Genomic DNA, 10,576 nt, shown 5'->3' on the forward strand with positions numbered 1-10,576 from the left:
AGTCATCTTTCTTCACCCTTTTCCCTAGAAAAAGCTCTTTTCTAGATTTTAGATGTTTAAATCTAGATTTTTATTTGATGCTTTAATTCCAAGACACTTGATCCTCTTTTCCTCCATCTGATGAAGACCATGTAGGGCGGAATGACAGGACGCCTTTAATGCAACCTAGTATGTTAATAAAGATATTTTAATGTTTTTAATATTTTAGTATTTTAATGCAGCCTAGTATGTTAATGAAGATATTTTAATGTATTTAATATTTTAGTATTTTAATGCAACCTAGTATGTTAATGAAGATATTTTTTAAAGGAATGAGGGTTGCGCGTTCCTGACATTTACATTCTCCAAAAATGCCGACGTTCGCTGCATATAAGCCTGAATAAAAATGGTATATATTTTGTTATGAACAAGTGTGAGTTGACTGCGAGAAATGGTTCTCTTGTTTGTCTTCTTTCAGAAATATAAGGAATATGAAAAATCGGTCCGCCTCGAGGAGATTGACGGCGCCAGACTTGTGAAAAATGTGGCTGAGAACATGGCAGAAATGTTCCAGAAGAAAGCAGAGGCCGCGCGGGTGAGTCACACCTTTAGTTCAGTTGTCGGTGTTAAATTCAAAGAGGACGTTTCATGAGCTGATTAGATATTTCATTTTAAAAAGGTATTGTAAGCCTGTTATTATTATTATGATTGTGTACCAACTTCCCATTACTTATTCTTTATATTTATGACTTGAAATGCTCATGTAAATTCAGTATGCTTGTTGTGGATAAAGCTGCAATTTTGAAATTAGTTAACAGTGAATTACCGACGTATGAAGAAATATGACACGATTAAAATGTCCTGTCCCCTCCTCTGACTGGGCTATGCCTTTTCTCTGCCACCACCCGTGCGGTGTTTCCTTCCACTGGAGACGGGGCCACGCGTGCAACCTATTAATTGTCTCACCCCAGCAGTGCGTGGCGGAGATAGCGTTATCTTCTGCGAGCAGGTTGTCACTGTAGTCTAGTTTTTAGATTGTCTAGCATTTTCATTTGTTTAGAAGGGGAAAATCGCTAAAATATATCTATAGTGTTTTACGGACTGGAAGCCAACAGGGATTGTATTTTCTAAACTGAAATGTGCATTATAATAATCAAAAGGTCGTTTTTATTCTAAGATGGACCTATATTTCTGCCAGGTTTGTACGCTGCAAATGCACGCTGCGAAAAACTACTCCTTTTTATTTAGAGTATCAGTATGTATATATATATATATATATATATATATATATATATATATATATATATATATATATATATATATATATATATATGTGTGTGTGTGTGTGATTTATATAATTTAGTTAAAGCACAAATCTTTAAAAATCATTTGTATAGGTGTTTGACCTACACGTGTACGCAACTAGAAAACATTTCTAGGGGGTTGTACTGACTGTTAAATTGTCCATACAGTGTAGTGGCTTGATTTTGTTTACGCTGCACCACTTTCGTCGACGTGCCCTATTGCGACGTATTAATTTCTTTTCCTCAGGCGCTCGGCGAACTCAGCGGCATTTCTACGTACAAGCTAAGCAGTTCTCGCTCTATTCGACCCCCCCTCCCCGCTTTCTCTCTCATACCTTCAAACACACACACACACACACACACACACACACACACACACACACACACACACACACACACACACACACACACACACACACACACCACAGACACACAAAATACTAGTGGCATTTAGTGACTTAATAATGGAGTCAAGACCCTAATTACACCCATAATCTATTTAACAGTTGTTTCCTCTTTTAACAGGGACTTGCCGCATATATTTCTAATTATCAGAACACAAAGAAATCTAATAATTAATTTCTCAACATTGTAAACACGTGCCTGTTATTCAAAACCTTTGCAGCAAAGATGGCATCTTTGCTTGATTTTATATAGTGTGTGCACATCTCTTTGTGCTAAATAACAGGCCAGTCCTTTGATGTGTTTGGTCATATTGTCCCTTTAGCGGATAGTCGAGGCAGCAGAAGAGGCACATCTTCAGCACGAGGAGAACCCCGATCTTCAGGTAAGAACTTTTTTTATTATTTGAGAAGATCAGCTTCGGAACCGTGAGGAGCGCTTCACTCACGGCTCAAGTCTAAGCTCACTGTTATCGATTTCTCTGGAATGTTTTCCTTGGATCTGCGATGCATTGTCAGAAACACCAAATTGATCATGTTTTCCATGCTTATGTAAAATGTGAAGCCTACCTGACATGTCGACATAATGCGATATCCACTTGACCTTGCTATATGCAAATTAAACATTCAGCCGCCAGCTTCTTTCTCGATATGTTTAAAATATATTGAAGTTTTAGGTCTGGTGCAGCTTTCTGCCTCCTGCCCCCACTGCAGAGACGAAGATTAATGGGGTCTTGTGGCCTAGCTGAGCTGCGCCATTCCAGGGATAAATGGAAAATTCACTAGAGCAAAATACATTTAAAGTATTGGCGGTTGCCTTCAAATAATGAATTCATTAACACATTCTTTCTCCACGAATAAATTCCGATCGTGTCATGAACACTCCACTTTTAGTGAATAGAAATGATATGGTTGAAGGTCGTTTGGACTCTGATATTTCAGTACTTTCTGTGTTTGTATATGGTTATGTGTTTATATAGGCTCAGTGACTTTCAGACAAAATTACCATGTTAGTAAATGCTTATGAAGCCTGTACATGAGCAGTGTAATATTTTACTATTCTTACACTTAGACATTTATTGGTTTCCACTAATCAAACCTGATGCTGGTATTTCTTTATGAAGAAACTTTCAAGATTCTTTAACAAAGCCAGTTTAGTCTGTCACTTAGCATATGAGTCTGCATTGTATAGCAGAGGCCAGTATATAGCTGCACTACTGAATCATGACTGGTGTAACTGCTGAAGCAGGAAGCAGGTGGGACATGCATTGCAAACTGATTGAGCCGTGTTGGTCATTTAACCATGAGAGAGAATATTAAATTTGTAGAAGACATTTCAGTGTGTAGAAGCAGATAAGATATGATTGCACCGTGTGTGTGTGTGTGTTTGTCTGTGTGTGTGTAAGTAAGTAAGTAAGTGAGACTGCATTCAAGAGTGAGAAAGATGCTGGATCTGTTCCTTGGTTGTGGGTGCGTGCCTTAATGCCGGCTGTGTGTTTGGGGAGGCGGTGGTAGAGGAGGAGCTAATGAGTCCAGCAGTGTGTTAGTCACATACAGGCCATATGTGCTTTCTCCTGATCACCCTCACTGGCAATACCAGTGGCAGCAGCAGCATAATGCAGACAGAAGCACTGAGTGCGGACATTCCTCTGCCCCTCCCCCTCAGTGCCCTCTCTACTCCCCTCTTTACTCCCCTACTATGGCACATGACCGACCAGCCGTGGGATGAGCTGTCATTGCTGGACTTCCGAAATATGGCAGCAGGCAGCAAGCTTCTCTTCTCTTCGCTTCTGTAATTATGGTGTGAAATCGTAACATTAGATACACTGGGAGTTCGCAGCTCTTTGGATGTTGCCAAATTTTGCTGAATTTGTAACAGTGTTAAATAAAAGTCTAAACCAGAAATCAGATCAAGTCTAATGCCACAAAGTGCTTCCTTGGTCTACTGAAAGTCACACATCCTTTGCAGGACAAGGACTGATATGGATCTGAAACGAACAGAACTGGACCACTCTGATTCAGAGCTTCTGTCTCAGGATTTTGGTCCAATAGTATGGCTTGGCTAACAATACTAATACAACAAGAATGGGATGGCATGTTTCAGTTTAATTTTAAAAATGTTTGAATTTGAGTTGTTGAAATGTATAAGGAACTGTACAAGCAAACATTTTACATGGAACCCACGTTCACTGAATCCATGTGAACAATTCCAAATGATTTATTTCTTTTTCAGTGTGTCTCAAGCCAGCAAGCAGAATTAAGTGAAATTAAGTAGAGTCTTGGGTATTTTGTATTTTGGTTCTTGTAGGCCACTCAGAAACACATTCTTTACATGTGTGTTAATGTGATGTTTTTGGCTCCCTGGCCTTTTGAACAAATGCTTTTCCAGCACAAATTGTTCAGTTGTTTATAATAACTCTGCAAAACACTATGTGCATATTATTTCTTTGTGATGTCATCTGTATATTTCTTGCATTTTGGATGTTACATTTACTCATTGCATGTCTGTCTGGGTCTGTGCACATGCATGTGTGCTTATCCCCGCACAGTACGAGTACTTCAACGCAGTTCTGATCAATGAAGTGGACGTGAATGGCCACAGTGTGGAGCTGGGGGGGGAGTTTGTCCTGGAGCCCAACGACCACTTCAGCAACCTGTCTGTAAACCTCAGCCTCAGCGTAGTCCAGGTGCCCACCAACATGTACAATAAAGGTGAGCAATAAAGGTGAGAATGGCAGGATGTTCGAACGTTTAGCCTGGACACGCACCCCTCTCCTGGATGCAAACCTCTTGGAAAGGCACCTTTCAGCTGGAGTCACACCTCTCAGCTGTCCCTCCTGCTATAACTAGTTCACGTATTTGAGACTATATTAAAAATAACTCGTCTTTATGATGACAACCTACTAGTTACGTTTATAACATTGAACACTGCACTAAGCATGCAGTGATATTTGAATAAATATAGGTAGAAAGGAGAGAGAGAGAGAGTGGGGGAGAGAGAGAAAGAGAGAGAGAGAGAGAGAGAGAGAAAGGCAATGTTAGAGGGAGATGTAGAGAGAGATATAAGTTGGTGCAGACAGAAAGAGTAGTGTGCAGAGGGAGGGACAGACCCAGACATAGAGAGAGAGAGAGTGTGTGTGAGTGTGTGTGTGAGTGTGTGTGTGTGTGTGTGTGTGTGTGTGTGTGTGTGTGTGTGTGTGTGTGTGAGATGGAGCAGTGGCTTAAAACAGACACCTTAGGCCACTCCTACTTCAGTGATCTGAACTGGAGATGATTAGCTCAATGTCAGCTCCCCTCCATGGGTCAATAATCCCCTAGAGACAAAACTGCAGTTACCGATAGCGCACAGCCCACCATGGGTGTGTGTGTGTATGTGTTTGAGAGTCAGCAGTGGTCACTTCTCTGTGACTGAGGTCTGTTCATTTCTGTGTGCCTGCAACGGCCTGTTATTGTCATGCTTTGTGAACTTACGCGGCAGTGAATGCAGTAACATTAAGACTGGACTCCATTAAAAGAACAATAATGGACAAGACATGATTTAGAGCTTATGGTCTTTGTGCACCGAAATTAAGGTGAAAGGTCACAAGTCTTAGAGTTTATTACTAATGGCAGATGATGTTCTTAATAGACATCTCTCTTTCTCTCTCTCTCTCTCTCTCTCTCTCTCTCTCTCTCTCTCTCTCTCACACACACACACACACACACTCTCTCTCTCTCTCTCTCTCTCTCTCTCTCTCTCTCTCTCCCTCTTAGATCCTGATATAGTGAATGGGGTTTACTGGTCAGAAGCTTTAAATAAAATATTTGTGGACAATTTTGAAAAGGATCCCTCGCTTATTTGGCAGTATTTTGGAAGTGCTAAAGGTTTCTTCAGGCAATATCCAGGTGAGCTGTGTGTGTGTGTGTGTGAGAGAGTGTGTGTGTGTGTGCAGGCATGTATAAAGATCATGATACTAACCTCATTTACAATGAAAAAATAAATGATTTTGCTAATGTTTTAATTTTACAGACCAACAGAGAGAATCAGTCTTTAAATGTATCAAAGTCATGGACTGATAAATGCAATCACTGGTATATGAATGTTCTAATCATGATTTATATCATGATTTGGATATCAGGAAAGTTATATTATCACATATGTGCTTTGTACACCTAATAGGAGACATACCTTATTTAACAGTGGCGCACGGTAGGCAAACATTGATATTGTGCTCTGACATTTAACCTCATATCTAAATACAGTGCAAGCCTTAGATTGCAAAAATAAAATTAAATATTTTCATTTAAATATTATCCTCTAAATATTTTTTCAGATTAGCAGGAACTAGTGAGAATTGCTTTTTCGCACTGTGAATACAGTAACATTAAATAAGAAATGTTTGAATAAGTATAATTATTAGATAAATAGATTTATGTAATAATGTAAATCTAATAATTAGATTTAAAATAACTTAAATATTTGAGACAAAAAAAATCTAGATACAGAAAAATGCATTTGCTCTGCATGATGACGTTTTCTGTGACCAGGTGTGAAATGGCATCCTGATGAACATGGCGTCATCTCTTTTGACTGCCGCAACAGGAAATGGTAAGAGCCCACATTTTCAATGCTCTGTTTTACTTGGACGGTGAGGAACTGCTGACAGAGCGCTCTGCTGAGCTCTCCCGAGGGTCGCTCTTGAGTTTACCAACAGAAACCATAATGACCCAACCTATACATTTTAGAAGGGCTAATGTTATTTTCCCCAGGCTTCTTCCATTGTTGGGTTACCATGCTACCAGTTTCAGAAACCAGGGAATGCAACTGGCAATACTGAGCAGGGCAGTTGGCTGGTGTGACTGCGTTCCTCTTATATGGTCACACGTGACTTGTACAGTAACACTTGTGATATATATGGTTGCACGTGTCTCATTTTGACCCGCTCTCTCTGCAATGTTTGCTTCGATGCTTTGGCAGAAAAGGACCCAGGTTGATGTAATTTCCTTGCTCCAATGAGTTCAGTTCAAAAGCAGGTTTTGTGCATTTATTTATTTCCTTTTTATGTGCACGGTAGCAAGAAAGGACAAGTAAATGAATGCCAACATAGCTCATGTCATTAAAAAAACATTTTCATGAGTCTCTGGAATTATCGCAGCCAGTCCAGAAATCATTGTGGAGCGTCAGTTCAGTAGTGTACAGAGTATGCTCCCAATAGCCATTTTTCTAATGCAGAGGTAAGGCATGCCAACGGTGAGTACACATATTCTGTGGAGGTCAGTCTCTGCTCACTTGCACACTGTGTGCTTCTGAATGCAGATGTTGGAGATGATGGAGGAGGACAGCAGGTATTCACTGAGCCTGTACTATAGCCTGTGTTATTTACCAGCCATGCTTGAATGTAACAGTGGAGGAGTCAATCATGATAAGTGACTATTGCTCTTCAACAAATGCACAGCTTTCTGGACTGCAAAAAAAGAAAACTGCAATGAGCTAAAAACATAACCTTCTTCACTTGAGTTCATTTACATGACATCAGTGACTATACCTATTTATTATTAACAGCACAAATGAAGAAATCGGTGCATTTTTTCTCAACAGAGAATTTGGGTGTGCTTTGGTTGAACGACTTTGGTTCACAGCGCCCCCTACCTTTCACCTGAGCAGGTACATCCAGGCCGCCACCTCTCCGAAAGACGTGGTGATCCTGGTGGACGTCAGCGGCAGCATGAAAGGTCTGCGGCTAACCATCGCCAGGCAGACCGTCTCTTCCATCCTGGACACCCTGGGCGACGACGACTTCTTCAACATAATCGCTGTGGGTCCTGGGTGGAGCTTCCTGCTCTGCTCAAGCCTCTATTTAAGGGTGGAACTGTAGATGCCCAGTGTGGCTAATGTGAGATTAGGGAAATAGATATCACTGGCTGCTTCACTGCTAATACACACTTTGTTGCATTGTTTTGTTCCTGCAAACCCAGTATTTAATGCGATGTGCGGGTTTTATTTTTTTCTTGGTATATTTGCAACATTAAAGTTCAGTAATCAGGAAACACATAGTCTAACCTGATACACTGTGGGAGGTAAAAACCTTTTAGTGTTTTAGAAAATTAGCCCCGGTATCACAAAGTAAAGTTGTCAGGCTGAAGAGGTGGATTTACTTCTTTCATACAGTAGAGTGGAACTGCTCTCTGCCTTTTTTCACAGTACAACCAGGAGGTCCATTATGTGGAACCGTGTCTGAATGGTACACTGGTGCAGGCAGACAGAACCAATAAAGATGTGAGTCTCTCTTTCTCTCTGCACCCTCCATCCCTCTCTCTCTTATTTCCACCTCTTTTTCGCTCTCTGTCCCCTCATTCATTATCTCCTCTGTCTGATCTCTCTCTCACCCTTCTTTCTTTCCATCTCAGTCTCTTCTTATCCTTTGTCTCTCAGGTTCTCTGTCACTTCTTTCTCATGTCTTTTCTCTTCATCCCAATAAGCCAAATCAACGCAGAAGTTCAGCACCAAAAGAAAAGGCTCCGTTTCCCAGTCATAATCCAATAGTGTAGAGGAAGGGCTGCATTTCAGTGTTTAAATACAGTAAATACAGTAGCTCTGTTTTTGCTTTGTTTCTACTAACTACATTTAATATATACTGGTATTGCTCTGCAAATTTTTTTTAAATGCTTTAGATGATACCCTTCAAGTTGGATGTTAAAATGTTATCCATCTAAAAATGTACAGCTATGTATTTTGCAATATATTTTTAGTTCTGGACAGTGAGTATATTCCAGTTCTGGACAGTGAGCACGGAGAGTAGCAGAAAGCAGACGTGAGATTCATCCACCCCCCCCACCTCCTCGCCCCCCCCCCCCCCCCTCTGCTGCAGCATTTCCGGGAGCATCTGGACAAGCTGTTTGCCAAGGGCATTGGACTGCTGGGTGAAGCTCTGACTGAGGCTTTTACCATCCTCAATGAGGTGACCATTCACTCCTGTTTATCTGGCATAACTGAACCGGTTATCCTCGTGCGGTTCGGGGCTGGATTTCTCCTGCGGTTTGCCTGCACTTGGTGTCTGCAACACCTGTAATGCGGAGACTTTATATCGGCGTATGGGTGAAGCGTGCAGTCTAGTGCAAGCTCCCTTGATTTCACTCGGAATTGGAAAATTTTGAAAGAAAGCTGATCCCAGATTAGATGTTCTCCAGTACTTTGTATGGCATCCTAGAGAAGCGTGTGCATGTGTTTCTGAATGTGTGGGTATTTGTGCATTCGTGTTGGTAAGAGTGTGCGTGTGAGTGTGGGGGTGTGTGGGGGTTTGAGTGTGGGGGTGTGTGGGGGTGTGAGTGCCTGCTGCTACGCTTCACTGCATCCGTTCTCATTTCTGCGACACCTCTATCCGAATCTGTGATTAATAGCAGTAATTAACAGCACTGATTAACAGGCAGACTGGAGAGAATCACAGATAGTGGTCAGACACAGTCTATTTGCTTTCTTTCTCTTTCTCAGAGCGTGCAGAGGTTGGGTTGGGAGGATGAGAGGAAAGGGAGAAAAGAGGGACCAAGGGGGTAAAAGATGGATGGGAAGAGGAGAGAGTAGTGCAGGAGGAGAGGTAAAGAAGGAGTGAAAGAGACAGAGGATGAGACGGTGTCTGTATTTTCCACCTTCATTAAAGGTGAGGTAATAAATATGGTAATCAACGAGGCCAGTTGTACTAGATGTTGTGTGTGTATGTTTGTGTGTGTGTGTGTGTGATGAGCTTAGTACTTGAGAAGTTCAGAGAGAGAAAACTTTAATAGCCATTACCTAAACATTTTCACAGATTTAATGTGACACATTGCTGAGCTGCAGACCTGGAACTGAATACAGGGATTAAATGAGCTCCAACATTTCTACATTTCTGCTCTTAGAACATGAGCAGGCAGTAGAAGGTCCTCCATTACAAAGCATGATGAAGTCCTTCAAAGTTGAGAATTCATGGACTTAGGTTCAGTGGGATAAAGTGCAAGCTGGAAAATGACACCAGACCCTGAGGAATTACATATCATTTACAGTACCAAAACACTGGCCAACTCTACTGCTTTTGTCTGAGCAGTACACATGTGATAACATCCTGCAGTGCAGTGCCCAATATAAAGTGACCTCAGACATGTGCATTTACAGCACTCTTGTATATGCTATTATCTGTTCTGTGAGTTTTGTGTTCTTGCTTGCAGATGTGCATATGTACACATGTATATATGTACGTGTATGTGCATGCAGGGTTTGTGTGTGTGTGTGTGTGTGTGTATCAGAGAGGCTTTTTAACTGGGTGATAATATCATTGCTCAGTTCGCTTTGCCTCTGAGTTCTCCTTTGTCACAGGTCAGTAAGCTGGTTAATTACTGCTATGGATCTTAATCCATCAAATTAATGACTGCTCCTCTTCTGTCTGCACGCAAGCACAGATTATCAAAAGCATCATCTTGGGGAAGCTTGGGCCCGAGGGCTGGATTATAATTCGTGCTGCTTGCTCAAAAGCAGAGTGAAAGAGAGGCAGGAGACTAGTTTAGTTCTACCACCACCATCCGTCTCAGTCCTTGTAAACTCGCACAGAACAGCAGCACTAAAAGAAAAGGCTCAGTGTCTGCGTCATAGTCTAATAGTATAGAGGAAGGGCTGCATTTCAGCATTTAAATACAGTAAATACAGTAGCACAGATGTATACACAATTTTAATGCTTTGTTTCTATAAACTGCATTTAATATATTGTGGTATGGCCCTGCAAAAAAAAAATCTAAGATCTCAAAATGTACGCATATGCATTTTGTAATATATATTTTTGTAATGAGTTTTGTAATGAATTGTAATTTATGTAATCAAAATATTTGTATCTAGGATCCTTATTTTCTCATTACGTGTTTAATGAATTTAAAAGAAGACTATGCATGTGC

The 10,576-nt window shown here is 41.0% G+C and overlaps 1 protein-coding gene across 1 annotated transcript in view; it reads left to right on the forward strand.

Moving 5' to 3' along the window:
• Positions 1–10,576, forward strand: part of cacna2d3 (calcium channel, voltage dependent, alpha2/delta subunit 3) — a 40,797-nt gene that overhangs the window by 4,498 nt on the left and 25,723 nt on the right. Inside the window, exons 3-10 of the mRNA XM_035520589.1 lie at positions 458–574; positions 2,011–2,070; positions 4,234–4,396; positions 5,438–5,569; positions 6,212–6,272; positions 7,329–7,479; positions 7,866–7,940; positions 8,533–8,622. Coding sequence (XP_035376482.1) covers positions 458–574; positions 2,011–2,070; positions 4,234–4,396; positions 5,438–5,569; positions 6,212–6,272; positions 7,329–7,479; positions 7,866–7,940; positions 8,533–8,622 — 849 coding nt within the window. The remainder of the gene's footprint in view (positions 1–457; positions 575–2,010; positions 2,071–4,233; positions 4,397–5,437; positions 5,570–6,211; positions 6,273–7,328; positions 7,480–7,865; positions 7,941–8,532; positions 8,623–10,576) is intronic.

Source organism: Electrophorus electricus, chromosome 20, assembly GCF_013358815.1.
Source record: "Electrophorus electricus isolate fEleEle1 chromosome 20, fEleEle1.pri, whole genome shotgun sequence".
Lineage (NCBI taxonomy): Eukaryota > Metazoa > Chordata > Actinopteri > Gymnotiformes > Gymnotidae > Electrophorus > Electrophorus electricus.